The sequence below is a fragment of the Nomascus leucogenys genome, chromosome 7b (assembly GCF_006542625.1).
Source record: "Nomascus leucogenys isolate Asia chromosome 7b, Asia_NLE_v1, whole genome shotgun sequence".
NCBI classification, from domain to species: domain Eukaryota; kingdom Metazoa; phylum Chordata; class Mammalia; order Primates; family Hylobatidae; genus Nomascus; species Nomascus leucogenys.
The window spans coordinates 64808494-64834356 of NC_044387.1; the positions used below are offsets into that span (position 1 = coordinate 64808494).

The window sequence follows — 25863 nt, forward strand, 5'->3', positions numbered from 1 at the left end:
ATGAGAAAGAAGTAACTCACTAGTTTTTTTTTTTTTCCTACAAGTCAAAAGGAACTGCAAATATTAACACCAACCTGGATTTTCTATTTCAACAGAACTTAAAGGCACGTCTGTGTCAGGTGAGGGGAGAGGTTGTACATCAGATGGGCTTTTCTATGAAGAAATATCAGAAAATATTAATAACACAATTTTCTAATCTTAAGACAGTAAAAAGTAAAATGCTTCAGCTTAAAAATATTTTTTTCTAAAATTTTTTTTTGGTTGAAATCCCCTTTGCAGAGATCTTGTTATTATTGTTGTTACTAGTTACTAGTATAAGCATTGATTTAAACTTGTATTTGTGTTCTTCTATCGTATTTGGTATTTCAGTAGGAGAAATATCACCTCAAACACTGATACTTACATATTTCCCTGCTGTAATAAATAGTGAAAGTAAAAATAAACATAAAAATAAAGTGTGTGATCTCTGCATCATGTTGACCAGGACAAAATTCATCCATATACATTTAGAAAATTCTCTGGACTTTGCCAACTAAATATTTCCTTGACTTTTTCAGGTTTTAGAACATTGACAGAGAGAAGACAACCCACTTTGCCATATATGCCCATGTAAGAAGATGATTTTTCTCTTTTATACTCCAGGCAAGAAAAATTATCTTATATTAAAGTCCTTACAAAATATCTCATGCAAGAGTAGGCATTCTCAGTTACTTTTCTTTGATTAACAAAAAGTATTATTTAAGGAAGATATGTTTACATGGAATAATGAAAATCAATTATAGGATTGGATGATGGTAGAAGTTAACTGTTAGAAGCAGTTAAAAAAGAAAAGAGGCAAAGGAAGTTAATGTAGATATTACTATCATTCTTCTTCTGATGGCCCCACAATTGCAGTGCTGTCACACCTCTCAGTTAGCCTTTTTAAAAGAATTATATAGTGGTTATGGTCTCAAAAATCACAAAGAGAGATTAAGAATAGAGGATGAATGAAAACACAACTGTACCAGTCTCATGTGACTAAGTACTTCTGATCTAGGATTACAGAGACAGTGACAGCATCATAAATACACACACACATATTGTGTCTTAAATATCGTGAATAGAAAGTGATAGCAAAAGTTATGCACTTCTGTAAGCTGTGTTGTATGGACTTAAAAATAGCATTAGTGGGCTGGGCATGGTGGCTCGTGCTTGTAATCCCAGCACTTTGGAGGCCAAGGCAGGTGGATCACTTGAGGCCAGGAGTTTGAAACCAGCCTGGCCAACACAGCGAAACCCCATCTCTGCTATTAAAAAAATACAAAAATTAGTCAGGCATGGTGGCCCGCACCTGTAGTCCCAACTACTGCGGAGGCTGAAGCACGAGAATCACTTGAACCAGGGAAGCAGAGGCTGCAGTGAGCAGAGATTGCGCCACTTTGCACTTGAGCCTGGGTGACAGAGGGAAACTCTGTCTAAAAAAAAAAAAAAAAAAAAAAAAAAAAAAATTAAAAAAAGCATTAATGATTAAAATATCACTGATGTTAAGAATTCATAGGTGGAAATTTGAAAAATCTGTTTCAGAATATGTGAGAATTAAGAAAGGCAAAAGTTTTATTTTGTTTATTTTTATTTATTTATTTATATATTTATTGAGACAGGGTCTCACTCTGTTGCCCAGGCTGGAGTGCAGTAGCATGGTCACAGCTCACTGCAGCCTTGATTTCCCAGGCTCAAGCAATCCTCTCACTTCAGCCCCCTGAATAGCTGATACTACACATGTGCACCACCACGCCTTTCTAATTTTCGTATTTTTTGTATAGACTAGGTTTCACCTTTTTGCTCAGGCTGGTCTCAAACTCCTGAGCTCAAGCAATCCTCCTGCCTTGGCCTCCCCCAAAGTTTTAAACATATGTAAATATATTATTTTAAATATTTTATACACTAATAGGGTAAATACTGTAAGTAGAATCTTAATATTTCCTCAATATCCATCAAAATATGTGAAAGCAAGTTAGACAAAAACTTAGAGAGATCTTTTATTGGGAAAATGGTGGGATAGATTTATATTTAGAGGTTCCCTTTAATTGGGCAAATGCAAAAAAAAATTCTGCTAGAGAAACACAGTGACTTCTGTGTGTTCAGTTGAAAAAGATGGAATTTTATGCAGTTCTGTTTCTCTTTTGAGTTTAACTGAACTCAGAGGAATAAACCCTCCTAGAGCTGTTCACATTGGTATTTAGAGCAAAATTAAAAACTGAATTCTCACCTTTCTCAGTAGGCGAATACAGTAAGAAATTGAGAGGATCGTTCCAATAACACCAGCCATCACCCCAAAAATTATGAGTGTTATCACTACAGGAGATAAAGAGAACAGCAAAATTATGAAAGTCTGAAATAAATGATCACATAGCTGTTGAAAAATAAGACAGATAACATCAGCCTAACGTCACCTTGCCTTTTAATAGAAAGTACAATTAGTATACTATTATGTGTATTTTGTCTTTTTTAAAATTGTGTGCTTTACAGTAACCTTGTGGGAAACTGGGACTGTGAATGATAAGTCTTTTGTCCAAGGTCGCACAAATAGTTGATGACAGAAATAAGACCTGAGACTTCTGATTCCAGACCCAGCGTTCTTCACTAGTGTAACTGTAGGTAAGAACTCAGTGGACGTTCTATTCAGATATGGAGAAAAAACCACAAATTCTCCCATAGTTTGGAAGTTATGAGAGAAAATAATGTCTTAACATATAAAAGAGCATTGGACAGATCATAGAATCATAATTTTGGAAAGAAACTGGTATAAACAATTTACAAATGAAGAAAAGCTGAATCAGGTTAACCTAGCCTTGGTCAGACAACTAGTTAAAAGTAGAATTATAACTATAATGCAGGTCATCTATATTCTAAGCTTTATTCCTTCCACAGTATTCTTATGCATAGTCTCCAATATAGTCACTAAAAATGCTTTTTAAGTCATTTATATGTTGGGAATGAAACAATCGAAATCAATTAAGTAAGAGATATTTCCATATTTATAGCATATTTGTAGTGCTTCCAGATGAAGTAAATAGAATGGAAGGCTAGACATAAAGGTAAAATGGCTCATTTATTTGCCTAATTAATATTCAAAAGTGCTATTATTGATAAAAAGTAAAAGTAGCATTTCCTCTTGCTGGTGTTGCCCAGCCTTCTTGACCACTTAGCTTGAATGTATGCGATAGTGATGAAGTTCTATGATGTGCTTTTTACCCTGTGAGCCGTGGACACAGCCAAGTGTGAAGGGAGGGTTAGAATGCAGAATAGCAAATGAGCACACACAGTGATATTCAAGTGAGGGGAAGGGATGTCCCTTCAGCAGAGGTTGTCAAGATGGTCCCTAAGTGGTTGCATTGGGCCAAAAATGAATCAAGGCTGAGATTTACCCTTGAAATACAGTACCAGTTAATTAGATGATTTTAAATGCCTTGCTTTTTACATGAGGGAAGAGGGAAGTTCATTTGTTTTATAAGCTCTTATGAGGCTTTTTTCAAGTACTTAGGGTTGGTTAGAAAGGTAAAACATCTAACTTAAGAGAAAAACTATTACCAAATTATGTATTTCTATTTCCAAAATGTTTTTATTTATTTTTATTTACTTATGTATTTGTTTTTGAGACAGGGTCTTACCAAGGCCAGAGTACAGTGGCACAGTCATAGCTCACTGCAGCCTCAAACTCCCAGGCTCAGGCAATCGATCCTCCCACCTCAGCCAGCCTCCCAAGTAGCTGAGACTACAGGTGAGTGCCCCATCCCAGCTAATTTTTGTATTTTTTGTAGAGATAGATTTCGCCATATTGCCCAGGCTGTTCTGAAATTCCTGGGCTCAAGCAATTAGCCAGGCTCGGCCTCCCAAAATTCTGGGATTATAGGCATGAGCCACTGCCCCTGGCCCCCAAAATGTTTTTAAAAATAAGAAATGCCCTAATTTTAATTTTAAAAAGAGAATATTTTCTTTGCCTTTACAATTTTGTATGAATAAAGTTAACAACATAGGCATTTGAAACAAGCAACGGATAGTTTAAAATGGAATGACTTTTATTCTTTGTCAAATATTAACATACCTGGTTCAGAGAAACGATGGACAGGTTGTCTCCATTCTCCTATAAAGCAAAATTTCAATGTAAGTCCAAAAAAGTAAGACATGTGCAAAGAAAAAAATCATTTTGGAATCAAACTGTTCTGTGGGTTTCCTTTTCTTCATCATATTTTGAGAGTTGTTGGTCAACTTTCAACACCTAGCTAGTAAAATTTATGAGGTAATATGTCAGTCTTGCCGTTAGTAATTTCAGTATCTACTTTCAATGACCCAACAAGTATTCATGGATGAGAAATAAGCAAATTGTCTCATAACTGAGGGGAAAGGAATGAGAAAGTATTGGAAGAATCACTTATTGACTTCCACAAGAAGCAATGCATTTTTAAAAAATGTAAAAATAATGAGAAGAAAGGAGGCATATGGAGCCATTACTCCACAGAGATGCCAGTCCCGTGCAAAGAGGGGTCATGTGGCTATCAATTTTCCAGATTTATGCCACAGCCACTGTCTGAATCTAAACTGTTACTGTGTCTCATTTGAACTTTTGTCAATAGTCTCTCTGGATTCGATGTCAGTAGCAATTGATAGTACGAATGCCTTACTGTTCCACCTGTGCTAACCTTCCCTCTCAGTCCACATCTTACTTTTGTCTCTGTCTCCACTTGCCATTTTATGTCATGAAGCTCTCTTACTACCAAAGCCACACAATTTTCTAGAGTTTAATTATTACAAATTACTTAGTATATACTATGTTGTTTGATGATTGAGGATTCAGGTTTATTTTTTCATTCTTTAGGCTTTACATACAAAGGCTAATTGGGGCTTGCCTTCTCTTTCTTGGTCACAGTTAATAGTTGTGGGTGCTATATGGGCTTTGGAGTAAAACAGATGGGCTTTCTGTCACGAAGGTTTGAGAACTGTCATGAGTTACACCTTGTGTAAATAGGGTTCAATCACAACAATGACTCCAGGGCAACTATTTAAAACTAAGAACATACCGTCTTCCTCTTCTGGAGGGTGAACAGTTGTAACAGAAATTTCTGAAACTTCATTAACACCATGAGCTGGATATGTGTACCATTTGTTCTTATCTGCATGTAAGAGAAGTTGAGAAAGGGAACAAGAATGAGGCGACTGCGTGGACATAAAGCGTATCATGAAAGACAAATTCTCCCACATCCCTCCCAGCAGCAGCTCCAGAATTTCTTCTTCTCCCCTGAAAACTAACAAGAGAGACTGCCACCAGGTTACTCTTATCTCAGCACCCAGCTTTGCTTATTGTTTATCAGTCACTGAGAATGTGTGAGGCTCTGAGCTAGTAACTTTTAGATACATCTTCTTATTTAGCCTTTAGGGAAATGCGGTGAGATAAGTACTGTGTTATTGGCCCCATTTTAAAATTAATGGGATAGAAACCCTGCAGGGCAACTCACCCTGGGTCAGCAGCTGGGATAGAGCTGAGCCCGGGTCTGAGCTGAACTCAGTTTGCCCACAGACCCTCCGCACCACCGCACTATTAGGTCCCCTTTATCTGGCCCACTATTTCATGGTCACATGCATCATTTCTGTGCTTTGCCACATTGTTTTAATTTCTTTAACTCACAGTATTATTTCTGTGAGATATTTCAGAGGCAAGAATTCCTCCGTAGTAGAAATTGTGTCTACTTAGTAGGCTGTGTCTACTTAGCTCGCATGTCTCAGTGTTTGTCAGTTTCTCTGCAGTGACAGGTCTCCTAAAATAGGGTTGCATCACAAAAATGGTTTTGGAGCCACAATTTAGAAATAAAAATGAAAACAAACCATTTGTCTGTGATGAGGTGTAACTCTTTGTGACCGAAGAAGAGATTGAAGTGTGCATTACCAAACCAGTGGTACTTGATGCTGATATGCTCGCAATTTCTGTATAAAATAGAAGTTGAGAAAGGGATTAAGAATGAGGTGACTGAGCAGACCATAAAGCATATCGCAAAAGACAAACTTCTCTCACATCCCTCCAGTCCCTGAGCTAAGCACTTACATATCTTTTATATATATATACCTTACATAATCTTTAGAGAATTGCTATGTGGTAAGCATTGTATTATTGGCCTTATTTTAAAATTAAGGGGCCAGAAGCCCCTCCAGAATTTCTGCATAGCAGAGGTTTACAGATAAAGTGTGCCTTGGTTTTCTCATCTGTACAATAATAATACTTGACTCAAAATGTCATTGTGAGAACAAAATTAGTTTAAATATGTGTGTGTATGTGGTATGTGTGTGTATGTGTGTGTATGTGATGTGTATGTGATGTGTATGTGTTAGTATAGTACTTGGCACATAAAAAGCATTACATATATGTTGGGTATTATTGTTATTATGCTTATAAAGGGGTAACTTGAAGTTGCATTTGGGAAACTGTCTATGCTAAGAAAGGTGGAAGCGTGTAATAATTATATAGAACAAAAGTTCTGTCCCATATCTCAGTGTCTCCATCTGCTGGGGACAATCTTACTTCTTCAATAAAAATGGAAACAATAATAAAACACTATTACATTGCATGAACCCAGGAGGCGGAGCTTGCAGCGAGCCAAGATCACGCCACTGCACTCCAGCCTGGGCGACAGAGCGAGACTGCGTCTCAAAAAAAAAACAAAAAACCATACATGCAAACATGAAATCAGAATGTAGACTCACATATATCCTTTTAAAATCTCATTAAATAAATGGTGAATTATTTTTGTAATTAAACACTTTTTATTCTTAAATGCAATACATTTCAAATTTATAAGTTATTTTATAAAATTTTATAAATTAAATTCTTTAAATTGCAAAAGTAATATAGATTCAATAAAGAAAATTTGGGAACTACAAGAAAGCACAAAGAATAACATAAAATTCATCTACAGTCAGCCTACGCAAGGTTGAACATTTGACACATTTTGATATACAGCCATCTGAACTTTTAGTTGTTATATCTAAATATGGGATCATGGTGTTTAAATATATATAGGTATGTATATAATGTTTACAAGTCTGACTTTCTACTTAATATGCCACAGATATCCCTATGCTGTCAAATATTCTTCTATGAGAAGATTTTTATGACTGCAAAGTATTCCATTGTATGAATGTTCTGTGGTTTATTTCAGTCTCCTATTCTGTGCATTCATGTGTTTTTCACTCTTCTGAGAGTTATAAATCATTATGATAAACGTCAGTACCCTGAACTCTGTAGATGTGCCTTTGCTCATCTCTTTGAGACATTCAAATGAGGGGAATGGCACCCAAGTGCAATGGAGTGGAGGTGGTAGGGCTTCTTCTCAGAGGCAGCCAACTTGGCCCCTCAGCTGAATGCTCGAAGTTTCCTGGAGAACCCACAAACAACAGAAAACGTCTTCTCTGACACCTCTCATTAGTCTACCCAAGCGAAGACTTCTAAAACCTTCCTCTATTTATCAGCTGATAGGTAATCAGTTTACCTCCAAATCATGGAGAAGACATGATCTATTGTTCCTAAACTGTCTGTGTTTTCTCTTCTCTTTTAAGTTCTTTTCTGGCCTTGCTCTTTAACTTGGCCTGCCACCTGATTCCATCATGTGTGTATAAACGATTGCCATATGAATTCACTAAATAGCATGCAAAACAATTACTGAATGTTTCTAAGTTTTTCAGCACTCAGGTATAATGGCTTTTAAGATAATATCAAAACCAATGCTTTTAAACAATAACCTGGTGATAGGGATTTTGAAGTTCAACAAATATTAAGATTAAAATTACAGAAAGAAACATCTTTATGAGTCAACTAAAGTATGTAAAAATTATTTACAAAGATAACTAATGAACAAAAATAATCCATCTCTCTTAATAAATGTTAGATATGAGCTTCAGCTTATTTCTAGATAATGGAATATGGACCGTCTATTTTTGAAAAGGCATACAATCTGAGTAAAATAGATTTAGCTATGAAAGTGTTATGAAAATAGCTAGTAAAATAACAAGCCAAAAAAAATCAAAAGTGTTAATGGCCAGAAGCCTTAAATGGGCATGTAACAATAAACTTGAGATCAGCCTTCGGCTCAGCTACATGGGAATACAACTGGAAAAAGCAGCGAAGCTCTCATCCTTCACTCAGGTGTGCTCGTCACTTCCATTTCTAACTTTCATCCTCTCCATGCTTCTCTCTTTAATCCTCCACTCCTTCTTTACACCTTTCAGTTCAGTGTAATCCACTTACATTTAGGGTGCACATTTCTTATCCCTGTGGATACCAAATGGGCTCTTCTGAAACATAAAACTTGTTCCTAGGACTTCAATGTCCCATTATTTTGAATCTTCTCAGCATGAGAATAGTGTTTTATTCATAAAAGATGTTAAGTGAAATGTTAATTGTTATAAATGCTTGGACAAATTCTTATGGAGAAAGGATTAGGTGAGTGGTATGGTTTGGATCTGTGTCATCATCCAAATCTCATGTGGAAATGTAATCCCCATTGTTGGAGGTGGGGCCTGGTGGGAGGTAATTGAATCATGGGGCTGGTTTCTCATTGCTTAACACCATCCCCCTTGATGCTGTCGTGGAGATAGTGATTTCTTATAAGATCTGGTTGTTTAAAAGTGTGTGGCACCTCCCCACTCTCTCTCTAGCTCTTGTTCCAACCATGTAAGACATACCTACTTTCCCTTCGTCTTTTGCCATGATTATTTCCTGAGGCCTCCCCAGAAGCAGAAGCACTATGCTTCTTATATAGCCTGCAGAACCATGAGGCAATTAAACCTTTTCTTTATAAATTACCCAGTCTCAGTTATTTCTTCATAGCAATGTGAGAACAAATGGGTTTTCAGATTGCATCTGAATGTGAACATAATAATTTAAATAATAAATTTATTAATTATAACACATAAGTAATTATAAATTAATTTATAATTAATAAATTAATTTAATTAATAAAATTGTTTAATAAATTAAACAAACCAAATGACAAAATAGCACATGCAGAATGAATGCAAGCATCTGTAAAAATAAGCATCATTTTAAGACCAATGAAATATTTTCAACATTTCAATAGCAAGCATACTTTTGCTAACATAAGAAAAAAAAAAACAAAAAGTAAAAAATAAAAATACACAAAACGTAGTCTGTAAATGCCATCTAGTAGTTTTGACTATGAGTACAAATGTACATATTCCTCCAAGTTTCCTAACTGTTCAGCAGGATGTTAGGGACTACCTGAGTCAGAATTCCAGGGGTTCAGGTAGAGAGGTGTTTTCAGTCTATGGGAGGGTGCTGCAATTTTCTTTGTGAACACCTGCAAGACTCTGCATGGTCCAGTCCTGCTTGCCTCGCATCTTCATTGCTTCACCCTTCCCTTCCCTCTTGGGGCTCCAGCCATTCTGCACATCTCTTCGCTCTATGACTGCACCATACCTTTTTCCATGTCCTAAATCTTGTGCCGGCTCCTCCCTTTGTCTGAAATATTTCCCTCCCTATCTTTGCCTAACTACTGGCTTTTCAAGTCTCAGTTCAGTGCCACTTCCTTTGGGAGGTCTTTGCTGGCCTCTCTAATAAGATTTAGACTAAAAGCTCTCTGAAGTCCCTGGTGCTTAACATGGTATTGTAAAACCTTATGATTATTTAGAATCCAGATATGCATTCCTTAGGCCTTGATGTTTACTGGGGGCCTTGGATGTTTCTTAATTTGTTCAATTATTTACAAAAGGTTTTGTTTAGGTGGCTGGTATAGGCTGTGGGCTATGTACTAGGAATATAATGATAAATAATTCATGGTCTTTCAGGGTAATTCCAGCACAGTAAGAGCGACAATTATTAATCTAAGTATAATAAGTATTTTAGGATGGTGGTGGAAGTGGGGACACAAAGGAGACAGTGGTCAATTCTACTTTGAGAGGTAGAAAGACCTCATCCAGGTGTTTTTGAATTTATCTTGAAAGAAGTCTGGGATTTTACCAGGCAGGCTGTGTGGTATCAGCAATGCCTTGGAATTTGAGACATCATTGCACATTAGAAAAACTGCAGGTTATCTATGTGGCTGCAGCACAAGGTGTGAGAAGGAGAGGAATAGAGAAATGGGTGAACAGCAAATGAGAGGCTGAAGAGGTGGTGAGGCACCAAATGTTGTGGGCCATCTTCTAGAATTTGGACTTTATCTTTAAGGCAGTGGAAAGACAATGAATGGTTTGAAGCAGTTTTTTATTTAGGGAAAATCACTGTCAGTAGTATGGAGGATAACTTAGGGGAAAAAAAACATGCCGGAGCTTTGCAGTAGAGGGTCCCATCTTGTGTTCAAGAGTGGCCAAGATAAGCAGTCCCTTTGCAAACAAGCCACTTCTGCTCACAGAAGGTCCTTATCACTTCTTAACATTCCTTTGGTGGAGAAGGCCTATAGCCTGAGGCTTTAAAGGGGGCAGAAAATTACAGCAGGTTGTCAAAAGAATATGGCAAAGAACCAACAATGGGAGCTAACATCTCTTAAAATTGGCACTTTAATTATTTTAATTTTAAATGAAGTCAGAGGAGGTGAAAAGTATTTTAAATTTATAAGCAAAGTATATGTAACTTTTTCATAAAAATGAAAACATGCTTAGGGAGAGAGAGCTTATTTAGATAAGTTTTGAGCTTTATCAAAACAATTTTAACACTCTAGCAAATAGGTAGACTTCTTTCTTCTTCAACAGCTACTCCTCACAGTAAAAGAGCACTTGGTGGAAATTTTGTTCTGAAGTCAAGGCTGAAACCCTAGAGATCAAACACTGTACTCAAGTTTACAAAGCTGGACTCAGACCCTAACACTGGCTTTAAAATTTGTCCGAAGTTAGACCAGAATGCCTCTCTTTCCAGCTGGATCTACATGCCTCCACTCTGGCTTTTAACAGGCTCTGAACTATTGTCAGAACTTGGGAATTTCTAACATTGAAGGTAACACATTGATACAATTTCCTCAATGTAAAATTGTATAACTTTATCCAAGTCCCATCTGAGCATGTTATGTCCTATTTGTACCCTTACAAAAACTGATTGGTGGCCAAATTGATTTGAGACTGAAAGTTGCCACTTATGTTCTTAGAAATACTTGCTTTAATTCTCCAGAATCAGTTGCTCTGATACAACTTCTTATAGTCGCCTAAGTCAACACAGTAAGAAAATAAACATGTAAATGCCCTAAAGATAATTTGATTTTAAAAATTGTTTTTTTATATCATTTCCTCAACAATCTCATAATGGTAGCTGACCTATAAAATGACCTTTTTCATAGTTCATTTTTCTTCCATTTCCGGAAAAGAGATAGCCTAAGCCTTTCAGTAGGAATGAATACCCATGCTTGCTCAGTGGTAAGAGGAAGGCACAGAGACTTGTTATTGGAAGTCTATAGTTTACAAAACAGTGTCATCTTGAAAGAACAATAGTTCACATAAAAATGAGTTTTCATATTTTCTAGTATTAATTGACTTTTAAATAATTTGTTAGTTATTCCAGAGTAGAATCACATGGGGGCAATTTAAAGAATTTCATCAATAGCTTCAAATTAAGTAAACCAGCATTTGGTTGAAAAAAAAAAAACATCACTTAACTGGAAGGAGAAACAAAAGAAACATCCTCAAATGCTAAAGCTTCCTTCAAAACTCAAGGTAAGGAAACCAAATTTCCACAATATGATCCCTTAAAATCGCCAAGAATGTTCAAAACTACATTTGATAGCAACAGCTCACACAACTACTTGGCTCTCCTAGATTCCTAAGATCCTAACCAGCTAATGGACATCCGTGGACATATTCAATTCTGCAAAGCTGCAAAATATCTGCGAGAAGATGGTTTTTGAATAGGACTTTTTACTGTAGTATATTTAGTTCAGTAAACTGGGTAGAAAGCATTTAAGCAAACTCGTAACCATTGAACAACAAGCTTTAGTTTGCCAGAACTGCTTAGGGACTGGATTAAGAGAAGGCTCTCCTGTTATTTTTATCTCTTTGCCTTTGGAGCTCTCAGCTTTCTATGGCTAAATTAGCTTTCAAAACTCTACTTGTGTCATTCCTAGATTAAAGGTCAGTTTAAGTATTGTACTGTTGAATTCAGAAGGTACATTTAAGCTAGAAAACCACTTGTAGCACATCTAATCCAACTTGCCAACTTTACAGATAAGACATTTGGTCTCATAAAAATTAAATGACTAGCTCAGATTAGCATATCTGGTAAGGAGCAGAACTGAGACTTAATTCTGCTGACCCCCAATATTATTCTCACCTTCCAGATCTCGCTGCCTGGTTGAGATCTTGTCAGCAAGATTTCTCTGATGTTTTAGCACATTAGTCAGCAAGCATTGGGGTATATTGTACATACAAAAAAGGACAACTAAATTCCTGAGCTCCCTGGACATCCTAAAAGCTAGAATTTTAATAAAAACCATGCAGTCTTCATTTTGATGATTTTTTTCCACACTAATTTATTGTATTACTTAGATTATATCTCTTAGCCCTCAGTGTCCTTATACTATAGCCACTAAGAAAAACTATGTTTTGCTCTAGCAATACAGAGATGAGAGTCAGTTTCTTAATCCCTTCACATCTTCTGGCAGGAACACATCCAGTCTATACCTGAAAAATTTCACCTCTCTCTCCAAGTGAAGTATATTTACCTTGTGGTATTAGGAAAGATGTGTCCAGCACCTGGCTACCCAGGAATAGACAGACCTTACGCCAACACTGTACATTTTCTTAGCTGCATGGGCCTCTGAAAAACATACTCTCAAGACCTTACCCCATGCCTACTTGCAAATTAATCACTGGGTGCACCCAGAAGGATGGGCAGATGATGCAGAGGTGGAGGGATAAAGAAATGGCATGGGCTAACATATGGAGAAAGGGGAGTATAACGTGCATTGATGTGGAGGCTTAGGGCACCTAACAGGCAAGTGTTGGCAGATCTCTCAGATTGATAAGAGTTTAATGTTTAAATGGCAAATTAGTGCAAAATAAAATATAAAGGTATGTTTTGTCATATTAGCGAGGCCTCAAACTCCTATTTTAAATTTATGTTTTTCAGTTTTCAGGCACTGAAATGGCATTTGCTATGGTACTTAGTACAAAGTAAATCTGTGTGACCTGAATTGAATTGCATAATTTAGGTTTGAGAAGGGTGGAATGAATTGGCATACTTTCTAGAGAATGAAATATTTAAAATTTGTGTTTGGATCATCTCACAGCTTATACTTGTATAACATCGGATATGTTCCAGAACATGTCACCTTTCTCGTATCTTATCCTCATGTGTTGGGGGAGAGAGCGTGGACTTCTGCCACTGTTCCCATTGTACCAAGGAGGTGGGGTGACTTGGGGGCCCAAGACATGTTAGGATAACAACTGGAAATAGCCAGCCTCCTAGCTCTCTGCTATATGCTTTATCCACCAGACCACTCAGCTTTCCAAAATGATTGACATTTCTAACCTGGAATGCTATTAGAAACAATAGAAATAAAATGTGATATTGTATAAGTACCCTTCAGTTTTGCTATATGCCAAAACTTCCAGTGGCTGAGCTCTTGTCAAGATGTGATAAAGTCAGCTCATGCAGCTGCTGGTTTGAGTTTTGGTTCACTCCTGACTTGCAGCTGAAAGAAGCCTTATCTTGCATAAGCAAACTCTTACAAGGACACACCCTTCGTATGAAATGCCTTAAATAGTTTCCAAGTCTGAAAACTAAATTTTCTAAATGCTACAGTTTTTTGGCATTGCAATGACCATGAAAACTGCTTGATAAATGCATCTGTGGAAGTTATGCTCAGCTAATTTGTGGTAAAACTGGGACAAAAACTCATATCCATTGACTTCCAACTCAGTGCCTTTTCTGCCAGATCTCATTGTCTTGGACAGAATGAATGTATAAACGGGAATCTTGCCTGTGTTAAAAGATGTTTGAAGAAGACTGTTCCCGTGAAGCAATATTTTAAGGGAACGATTTTCTTTTGCTCTTGAACCAAAGGATTGACAAGTTCAATTTTGGTCAAGTTGTGATAATATCGTTAGATACCCATACCGTCTGTGGCCATTCATTTTTCTTTTTGGGAAGGTTTTTATTAAGCCAAAGCAGCCAACTACAATTTAGAAAAATTGAACTTAAGGATAAAATGCTTTGTGTGATAGCATCTGAGCCTACTGTTTTGGATAGCCTGTTCTCAATACTTTTTGTTTGAACTCTTCAGCCAATGGCTCTGAAGAAAAGCATGGCCTATTAACTGGTGCAGTTTGTGTGCTAGGTGCCAAATGGAATGACCCAGTTTCTGCTCATCTTCAGACCGGCATGCTTTGGCAGTCCCCATGCAGCTAATTGGTCATACTTCTTCCTTTCCTAACTTGGTAGAGAAGGGTGCTTTATCTATTCTATCTTGAAGGTGTTGTGGCCTAGGAGGACTGCAGCTTCCCTTCAAGAAACCTGAACTTTTTAGCCTGGCTCTGTACTATCCAGCTTCTGGTCATCCACACTGTCTCAAACCATTGCTGAGACAGCAGAGATGGAGAAAAAAATTGGTCTCTCTGTCATTCCAGCCAGTGCACATTCTTCAGCCTGGACAGATGGAAATCAAGATGAATTTCTGTCCATTGTCCCAGTGGGAAAGGAGAGCAGAGTTCTATTCCTGGCTTTGCCACCAAATGGTTGGGGGATCTGTGCAAGTCTCTGAAATTATCTGAGCCTCAGTTTTCTGGCCTCTAAGATGAGAGGATTGGAACAGATGTCTCTCTTTTTAAACTTTAAAATAAGTTTTGCTTTTTTTTTGAGATAGGGTCTCACCATATTGCCCATACTAGCCTCAAACTCCTAGGCTCAAGCAATTCTCCTGCCTCATTCTCCTGAACAACTGGGACTATAGGTGCACACCACCATGCCTGGCCTGGAATAGATGTCTTCTAAGATGCTTCACCATTCATGGATCATGGAAATCTGTATGTCTAAGATAATAATATTTGTAGTTAACACTTACTGCACACTTACTTCATTCCACACATCTCTCTAATCATTTTTAAAACAACTAGCTGAGACCCTATTGTTATATATTAATTATTCTTTGTGGAGGAGGAAAAAAAAAACCCATCAGAAACATTGCCTAACTTGCCTAAGTTTACACAGCCGCCAAGTGGCAGACCTGGATTTTGAATTCAGACCTATGTAACTGCAGAACTGTCTGCCAAGGTCTACTGTGATCTATGTAGCAGAAAGAGAATGAGAGAATCAAGCAAGTTGTCATTGAGAGATTAAATTCTCACCAAATTATACTGCAACCAACTCTCAAGAAAGCCTTCACTTCAGCAAATCAGGGCTAGATGAAGAGATATAAAAATAATAATTCACCTTGTTCATAGCCTGAGGGTAGGAGTATTGTACCTCTAACATAGCATTGTAGGTTGACCTGCAGTGGCAAATCCACATTACAGAAGAGCAGATGGTAATGGTTATTAACTGTTTGTTACCTTGAATCTTAATTTTTCCAGCCAAGCATATTCCAATCTGGTCACTCCTGCCTACTAAAGAATCCTCAGAACAAAAGGGGGTTTCACATATTTTATCTGTGTCCGCTTTAGTCTAAGATATTGGTATTTCTGTAGCTGAACTTCACACACATTAAATTTGGGCTTTAGGAAGTCAGGCTGAATGAAAATAATTTTAATTGAAAACAAAAACTTTATCCCAAAATTCTCACACCACTGGTACTTCCTTTCACTGGTTGAACAATAGAAAATTGCAGAAATGCAACTAGTTTGTTCTCATCCTTGACTGCATGGTAGAATCATCTGTGGTATCCAGGCATTGGATTCTGATGTGCGGCCAGCAATGAGAACAGCTGCTCCAGTGGGTAATATAGATTAATATATGTAAACTTCATCTTCCTAAGTTTTGAGGTCCATTCTTACATTTTCTATGGTTCTAGTGTCACCTTTATCTATAACGTGAACAGCTACAGTATGGGATATTAGCCTGAACGACTTTAGAAATAATATCATTTGCCATCTTAAATGTTGGTGTTTCTTAGAGTTTTGTTTTAGAGCCACAGTCCCCCTCACTTCCTCCCTCAATTCGCATTTAATTTTACTTAAATAACTTTCCAAGGATAAGCTCATCAGTGTATGAAACAGACAGAGTTGAACTGCTTGGTGGAAGCCGGCCTGAGTGTTTGGCCTGCAGCCTCACATCTTGTGCCCATCTCCACCTGGCAGCTTCAGAAAGCTCCACAGGAATTTAGATTGGAAATCTTTAGTCTAAAACTTAAGTTTTTCAAATTGTCTATTGAGATCCCTTAGCACAAGTATTAGTAAACTTCCTATGTAAAGGGAGAGAGAGTAACTACTTTAGGATTTGTGGGCCATAACTACTTTAGGCTTTGTGGGCCATCTATTATAAATATTCAACTCTGTCACTGTGCAAAAGCAGCTACTGACAATATGTAAACCAAAGCATAAATAAATGAGTATGACTATGTTCCAATAATGATTTGTGGACAGTAGAATTTGAATTTCATATAATATTCACATATTATTATTTTGATTTTTTTTCTTTTTTTTTTTTTTTTTTTTTTTTTGAGATGGAGCCTTGCTCGGTCACCCAGGCCGGAGTGCAGTGGCACGATCTTGGCTCACTGCAAGCTCCGCCTCCCGGGTTCACTCCATTCTCCTGCCTCAGCCTCCCAAGTAGCTGGGACTACAGGTGCCCACCACCAAGCCCAGCTAATTTTTTGTATTTTTGGTAGAGGTGGGATTTCACTGTGTTAGCCAGGACAATCTCAATCTCCTGACCTCGTGATCTGCCAGCCTCAGCCTCCCAAAGTGATGGGATTACAGGCTTGAACCACTGCACCCGGCCTATTTTGATTTTTTTAAGCACTCAAAAAAATAAAAATCATTCGTAACTTGTAAGGTATACAAAACTAGGGCGCCGGCCATTCACAGGCTATAGTTTGCTTGGCCCCTGTATTAGCATAACTAGAATCTCTGGACGTGAAACCCAATCATCAGTGCTACATAGATTCTCTGAGAAAATTCCAACCTGCAGTCAAGATGGTGCATTCCTCTACTAATGGGCTATGAAATCAGTCCAGTGGGTTGTCACTGGCACTAAAAAATTAAGTTATAGTCTAGGTGTGGTGGCTCATGCCTGTAATCCCTGTGCTTTGGGAGGCCAAGGCAGGAGGATCGCTTGAGGCCAGGAGCTTGAGACCAGCCTGGGCAACATAGCAAGACCTCATATTTACAAATTAAATAACAAAAAAAGTTAGTCAGGTGTGGTTGAGCACACCTGAAGTCTCAGCTACTTGAGAGGCAGAAGCTGGAGAATCACTTGAATTCAGCAGTTCAAGACTGAAGTAGGCTACGACTGTGCCCTTGCAGTCCAGCTTAGGCCACAAAGCAAAATCTTGTCTCTAAAAAAATTAAATTGTATAAAATAGAAGAGAATATATCAAAGTACATCACACATAGTAAGGGAAGGTATTATTTTGTGGAATTTTATTTCAGACAAGTGTGTGTGTGAGTCTGTGTGCTGCGAGTTGTAGTGCACATTAACTATGTCTCAATAATACTTGATTATGTTTTGAGCCTGATGAACCTGGTTATATCCTATCTGAATACCTGGCTGCCAGAGGGGCTGAGGCAATCAATAGCCTATGAAATACCTGAAATGCACTCATGGCCTGCACAAGCTATTGACCAGTGGCTCATGCACACCTTTATCCAGCTTATCTAGCTCCAGAAAGCACTTAGACTTTCTATGTGTGCTGCGCCACTAAAATGGGAGTTCTGAGAGAGAATGCTTTCAAAAACATAAAGTTAGCTAATGGGACAATTATAAGTAGGCTATATACTTTAGAAACACATAAGAGGATAAGGGCAAATAAAACATAGTATATGTATCAAAAGAGCAGAAACAAGGAATCATATATGAAATAAGATAACAGAAATAAGATACTAAATGTCAGTTGTGAATTAATGAATGCATATGGATTATGGTTTTGTATTAAAAGACACAGCCTTTTAGATTGAGTCAAAAGAGATAGGTTAGGACTGGTGCAATGGCTCACGCCTGTAATCCTAACACTTTGAGAGGCCAAGGCAGGTGGATTGTCTGAGCTCAGGGGTTGGAGACCAGCCTGGGCAACACGGTGAAACCCCGTCTCTACTAAAATACAAACAATTAACTGGGCGTGGTGGTGTGCACCTGTAGTCTCAGCTACTCGGGAGGCTGAGGCAGGAGAATTGCTTGAACCCAGGAGGCGGAGGTTGCAGTGAGCCAAGATCGTGCCACTGCACTCTAGCCTGGGCGACAGAACGAGACTCCATCTTCAAAATAAATAAATAAATACATATAAAACTAAACAGGAATAACAGTATTAATCTTAGGCAAAGTAGAATTAAGAGCAAAGACATTACAAACAATGACAATATTTACTTGTGTCATTAAGCCGTATATTTCACAATGATTCTTAAGTAATTATGGACCATTACAGTCCAAGAACATAGCAACAAGAAATATAAAGCAGAATAAGAAATTGGTAAAAATACAATACCATTGAGAAATTTTAAGTTTTCTCCAATTGTGACAGATTAAGAAAGCAAAAAACACAGAAAGGATCTGAAATATATCTGCTTGCAATCACAAGCTATTGATTTATATGATTTTTTGCTAACGAATCAATGAGGACAGATTTTATTAGGCATTCCCACATTCCTATACACTCATTTTGAAAGAACATTTCTGTATTTCCTGATAAAATGTTTTTGAGGTCTGAATCTAATAGAATAGTTCAGGAAAGGAAGCAAGGGGAGAACTTTTGTGGTCTTTTTCCTAGCAAAATGCAATTTCAGTGCCATGATCTATATTCTCAGTTGCCTCAAATAGCTGTACTATTCATGTTTTACGTTTCATATTTATTTCCTTCTATTTTGGTTTTTAAAAATATAATTATGACTGGAAAATAAGTGATCACATCAAAAGGAGGCCTCCAGAATTTAAAAACATTTTCTATAGCCCATATAAAAAGGAGCGAAAGGCTAACATAACAGCCACACAGTTAGAGTTCCTTAGCTGCACCACATGAGGAAGACAGACCATCAACCTTTATTAAAGTCTTCAGCTTGATGAAAGCACAAGCAGAACACTGAGTGACAATGTTGTAAGAGTAATGGAGCCAATCCTGGAACATCACTAGGTATGGTACAGGCAACATAACGTATTCTCTAAATGCACAGATTCTGCAGTGGAACTGCCTAGGCTCGAACTAATTCCTCTAGCAACTACCTGAGACCTCGCAAAATTTACTTAATCTCTATGTTTTTGTTCCACCATTATACATGTGTTAGTCTCTACCTTACAGAGTTATTGAGCAGATTAAGTTAAAATGCACATAATATTTTTTTGCAAGAATGGAAAACCTAATCCTAAAATTTCTATGAAATTGTTAGGGATCTAAATAGCCGAAACAATCTTGAAGAAGAACAAAGTTTGGCGAATCACACTTCATGAATTCAAAACTTATAACCAAGTAACAGCAATAAAATCTGTGTGATTTTGCCCCAAGAACTGACATATTCTTAGGATAGAATTGAGACTCCAGAAATAAGCTATATATCCATGGCCAATTAACTTTCAAGAAGGGTGTCAAGACCATTCAATGGGCAAAGGATAGTCTCTTCAACAAATGGTGCTGGGACAACTGCAAAATAATAAAGGTGGATTCTTATCATACATCATATAGAAAAATTAACTGATAATAAACCAAAGATCTAAATATAAGAGAACTATGAAACTCTTAGAAGAAAACATAGGGAGAAATTTGTATGACTTTAAATTTGGCAATTATTTTTAGATATGGTATCAAAAGCGTAGGCAACAACAACAAAAAATAAATTTGACTTGAAAATGAAAAACATTTTGCATCAAAGGACACTATCAAAAGTAAAAAAAAAATCTACAGAATGAAGGAAAGTATTTGCAAATAGTATATCTGATAAGAATCTATATCCAGAACACAGAAAGAACTCTTACAACTTAGCAACAGAAAGACAAAAATAAAAAATGGGTGAAGGACTAGAACCAACATTTCTCCAAAGATATGCAAAATGCAGTTACCAACAACTACATGAAAAGATTCTCAGCATCATTAGTTATTAGGAAAATGCAAGAAACCACAGTGAAAAGCCATTTCATACCCTCTGAAATAGCTATAATTAAAAAAATGAAAGAGTACAATTTCTGGCAAGATTGTGGAGAAATTGGCACCTCATACACCCTGGTGAAAAGGTAAAAAGGTGCAGCTCCTGTGGAAAAAGAGTTTAGCAGTTCCTTAGTAAGTTAAACATAAAATTACTATGACCCAGCAATTCTACCCCTATACATCTTTGAGTATTAAAAGTGGGTTCAAACAAAACTAGTACAGGAATATTTATAGCAGCACTATTCACAATAGCCAAAAGGTGGAAACAACACAAATTTTAATTACATGATGGATGGATAAGCAAAATGTGATATACCAACCCAAATTTTAATCAAATGATGGATGGATAAACCAAATGTGATATACCAACACAATGGAATAATATTATAAAAGGAATGAAATACTGATACACACTACAATATGGATGAACTTTAAACACATTATTTTAAGTGAAAGAAGCCATACACAAAAGGCTACCTATTATATGATTCCATTTATATGAATATCTAAAATGGGTAAATCTGTAGAGGTAGAAAACAAATTAGTGGTTTCCAGGGGCTGGAGGAATTGGAAGTGGCTGCTAATGGGTAAGAGGTTTCCTTTTGGAGTGATGAAAATGTTCTGGAACTAGATAATGGTGATGGGTGTGCATCATTTTGAATGTATTAAATGCTACCGATTGTACACTTTAAAATGGTTCAAATGGTAAATTTATATTATGTGTATTTTACTACAATTTTAAAAATTAAGTGTATGTAAATTACTTAGAACAGTGCATGGCACAAAGTAAGTGCTATATCAGTGTTGGTTATTATTATTCAGAACCTGCCTATGTACGGAACCTGACCTGCTGTATATAAATCTAGGGATGGAAATACCAAAGATGATTAAATAGCTGTTTATAGAACTTTGTACACTACAAACAAAGATGATATTATTTTTCCAGTGCTTACATATGATAATTTGGGTAAGACAGAAATTCTTAATAAATATCACAAATAAATTGTATAGGTCATAGTCTATGACCAACGTACAAAAATTAAAGACTTCTTAGAAAGCAGAGATAGTGTTTGTTCGGTTTACCTTTTAAAACATATTAAAACTTGTCCTGATTATATTATACGGTTCTCTTTGCAGAAAATGTAGAAGGTATTTAAAATGAGAAAAAAAAATAAAACCTTACAATCCCAACACTCAGAGATAAATCCGGAATTTTTTTTCAATATTTTTGCTTTAGTTTTAGTTTAGTTCATTTATCACAGAAAACTACACAGATAGGTACTGACTAAAGATGTGGATATGATAATAATGGCTGGAAATCTATGATGTAAAAATGTAGGTCCAGCCTGATTGTGTCAGCACCATAAGTAGGGTTGGGGTTTTTTGGGGCAAAAGATACTACATTTGCAGTTGGTGTCAAAATATAACCTATAAAGATAACTTGGGGGAAATTCCCCAAAAATGTACTCTCAAATAGTCTCATAGATGTTTTGAATAATCTTCTATAAACCAAGGTGAAAAGAAATTTATCACAAGAATGTTAAGCTAAATTTCCTAATTTAAAATCACTACAAAGTAAGTTTGAGATACCATCCCTACTTTCCCATCTATTCAGACCTTTTCTGCAAAGGAGTTCACAGTGGGTGTCTGTTTCTTTCTAAAAACCCCATTTCACACCATGCTAAAGATACTTATAGGTTTGGCAACTAGTCCAGCTCATCTCAGGCTGAATTTTGGGGATTCACTGGGGTTTACAGATGAAAAATGATTGTAGATACCATCTACGTGGCGCTTTATTGAATAGGCACAAGAAAACTGAGGCCCACAGGTGTTAAATGATTTTTCATGGCTAAACTAGTCTGCCACAAAATTCTGGTCATTTGTCATTTGTCATTTTGAGTAGTTGATATTGGCTGCCTACTATGTGGCTGACAATGTGTGGGACACATAAGTGAAGACACAGGTTTTCCTTTTAAAGAATTTATAGTCATGTATTCCCTGGCATACAGTTCCTGTAACTCTTTCCTGTACCAATTAAATAGACAGCTAGCAAGGCTCTCTTCTTGGATCCCTGAAAAAAAAAAAAAAACAAAAAAAAACAGGGATGCCTTGTTTCTTCACTTAACATGTGCTTTTCAGACTGATGTACCTGCAGGGGTATGAATCAGCTGCACAGGGTAATAATGATCTGTCTATGCAGAGCACTCACTGTGTCTAACCAGATGAAAACAAATATTTCCTCTTTCCTTTCCTCCTCCCCTTCCTCCTGTCTGTTCCCTTCCCTTCTCTCTCCTCCCTTCTTGCCTCCCTCTCTCTCTCTCCCTCCTCTCTTCTTTCCTTCCTTCTTTTTTTCCTTCTTTTCTTTCTTCCTTCTCTCCCTCTTTGCTTATCTCTCCTTCTCCCTCCCTTCACCTCCTTCCTTGCTTATTCAACCAATATGCTACTATAAATACCAGTCGGAAACTGTGCTAGATTCTGGGGATACACGGATGAATAAAGTAGGCATGATGATATCATACCAGTCCCTTTGTTTCCTCAAATTAGTATATTATGACCTAGAATGCAAATTTTGTATGAATTTTTAAGTAAACACAAAAAGCTTTTGGAGACTCCTGGTTTATGCCATAATTTCCTAGTTGAAGTGATATAGTACTGTATTTTCAAATTGGTTTTTAGCTTCAGAATCTGATTTTCAGATAAAAGCTCCAGCTTTTCCTTGAAAACACTAACTTATCTCCTGTTTCAGAATTTTCGCTCTTGCTCTTCCCTCTGCCTTCCGTCCTCTTTTCCCAGAATTTTCAGGGTTGGCTCCATCTCCTTGTTCCACGTTTAGCGTAAATGTCATCTACTCAGAAAATAATTCCCTGCTACCCTTTTCTTAAGCAGTTTTCGGCATTCATGTTTATCATCTTACCTGGTTTTATGTGCTTTGTATTATTTTTGGCTGTTTTTATCTTATTTTAATAAGATAGTTGTTGTTCCGTTTATTATCTGCGTTCCCTCCCACCATCCACTGCACCCACCCTCCAGGTATCCTTCATGGGAGCCCATTTTTCTTCATGCTGTGGGCTCAGTGTCTGGTTCACAATCTGACATGTAATGACTGAATCATCAAATGAGTGCAGGAATTCAGGGACTGGGAATCAAGTCATATTAGAAAAAATGGATTCTCCATTTGGAAGAAGATCTCTGGCAAGTTTAGAATTAGAAATATCGGCTTTATTCTTAAGATTCCTGGAGAAAGCATGGCAATCGTCTTTTTTTCATAGCAAAAAAAAAAAAAAAAAGGAAAAAAAAGAAAAAGACTTCACCATGTTTACTCTTCAGCTAATCAGTATAGGGGAAAAACTTGATCTTACAGCTTTCTGTTATACTATAAAGTAGGCATATCAAGAGAGTTTCCTTGGAGGGTTTCTGAAGCTACGAAGATGATAACAGCTTGGGTACTGGAGACCATTGTAGCTTTCAGGGTCATCTTGTCCCAATGACCCCTTTATCAAGTGCCATTTAAGGCTTTAATTCACTATCTGCTTGTGTAGTTGTAGAAATTTAAAAAAAATCATTTCTTTGCCAGGAACTCTTTCCAAATTTGGGGCACTTGTAAGTCACACAGAGTTTTCCCAAATGCTGGGCACATCCCCAGTAGAGTATGCAGTGTCTAATTTTGTTTGAGTTACACCCAGTTTGGTTTGCCCCATGGAGCAACACAAAGAATACATCTTTTTTTCTGTGTAATAGCACTTCAAATATATGAATATATATACAAATATTACACTACATCCCTTTCATTTGTTTTCTTCAAACTAAGTGTTTTCATACTTTTCTGGTTAAAAAATTAGAGTAGCTATGTTTGTTTTCTGTTTTCTTTCCGTAATTTTCTTTTCTCTCTGACTTTCCGGAAATCACCAATCACATACGTAGGTTTGTTCCCTAGTCTATAATTATTGATAGCTACTAATTTTAATAATACTTATATTATTAATACTTATTAATCATGATAGTTAATTCTAATCATAGAAAATGCATAGGAAGCTTAACATTTTACTTTGTTTCAGGCATCAGTAAGTGTATTCCATTAAATATTTTATTTAATCTTTATGCAATTATTATGAGGCAAGTACCAACATTGCCTGCATTTTAAAGACGAGGACATATAAAAATGTGGGCACATAATTTGCCTTAATGTTCCCCAGCCTTGAGAAGTAAAACTAGATTTGAACCCAGTTCTGTCTGTTCCTCATGCCTGTGCTCTTAACTATTGCACTATTTTATCCTCCCCTGGGGTATCTTAGAAGACGCTGATCTCTCTTCCCTGTATGCTACCGAGTGCTCAGTAGATCCTTGATACTTGCTCTAACTTGGGTTACGGCAATGTCTAATAGACTCAGAATGTTTCAAGCAACTGCCTGCCCCTGTGTGCTGGGCATTAGTATTGCTAACACGTAAGCACTGCACTTGAGAGGATGTTTAACTATAATATTCTCAGAAAGAGGCCAAAATCATGTTAATTTAATACACTAAATTCATAATTAAATTTAAACTAAGTTAAATTCAAATTATTGAATTAATACAATTTAATAATAACCCTATGATATTTCTTTATGTTAATGGATTTAGATTTCTCCTAAAATTCACACGACACCTAAGCCAGTAAGAGTTGTTTTTGTTTTTTTTTCTTCCTATGTGACACTTTAGTAATGGACCCACAGAGGAGCGAACAGCTCCCCACGGTTTCAGTGTTCATGCTTTTGGCTTCTCACCATTTGGCAAAAATAGGAAATTATACCTTTTGAAAACTAAAAGCCATATAGCTACCAACACCTTCGTTAATAACTCGTTAGTTTGGAAATGAATCTCCTTATAACTCAAACAAAACAATACATTTATTCACAGAGAGGTATTTCTCATAGCATTTGATAAAATTATTTTAATTCTAGCTAGACTTAGAATTGAAGTAAGCTTCTCATACTAGAAAACTGGATTCGGCCATAAATACTGGGCTCCCTTGTGCCATTTCCCCCACATTGGTAGCTGAGTTCCAGTAAAATCCATCCACCAGACTGGAATAGGAAATACTACTCATTTATTCATTTAAATAAGATAGAACTAAAATAGGGTAGTTTATATTTTATTCTATGATCTCATACCCAATATAACAAAACCAAGATGAAATAAAATCACTTACCTAAAAATAGTAATACAAACTTTATTTTTTCATACATCCTGAGATCATGAGCTGGCTCCTGAAGTTAGTGCAAAAAAACTACCAAAGACAACTGCAACTGTCAGTGTCTGGCCTTAGCCTGCTAGCTGTTATCTTCCAGGCCCACCTTCCTGCAGCCATCATCAGCTGATAGGCAGGGGAGGCATTTTAAATGATGCAAGTTGTTAAGCGCCTGTTAATAAAGATACATGGATATCTTGGGGCTATGAAAGTGGCAAGTACAATTTTCACTGCAAGGAACAGGTTGCTACTTGTGATACTAACTTTGCATAAGTTAAGTGGGCATGGCAAGGTGGTAGACAGGAGCCACCCAACTGGACAAAGAACTGGACTGTGAATCTCTGAGGCCAGGGCACATGCCAGGCTGAGGTAGCTGTTGTGGAGCCATGGACG

At 36.9% G+C, this 25863-nt stretch overlaps 1 protein-coding gene across 3 annotated transcripts in view; it reads right to left on the bottom strand.

Annotated features, from left to right (window-relative positions):
• GYPA (glycophorin A (MNS blood group)) overlaps positions 1-25584 on the bottom strand; it is a 30868-nt gene extending 5284 nt beyond the window's left edge. The window contains exons 1-6 of one of the 3 annotated variants that reach the window (XM_003258012.3): positions 25432-25584; positions 5860-5958; positions 5058-5150; positions 4085-4123; positions 2249-2334; positions 75-153 (exon numbers count right to left, since the gene is read on the bottom strand). In XM_003258012.3, the coding sequence (XP_003258060.2) occupies positions 75-153; positions 2249-2334; positions 4085-4123; positions 5058-5150; positions 5860-5958; positions 25432-25468 (433 nt within the window). In that variant the 5' untranslated portion in view covers positions 25469-25584. The remainder of the gene's footprint in view (positions 1-74; positions 154-2248; positions 2335-4084; positions 4124-5057; positions 5151-5859; positions 5959-25431) is intronic. The other 2 variants (XM_012507946.2, XM_012507945.2) reach the window with 2 other exon arrangements.
• Between the last annotated feature and the right edge of the window lie 279 nt (positions 25585-25863).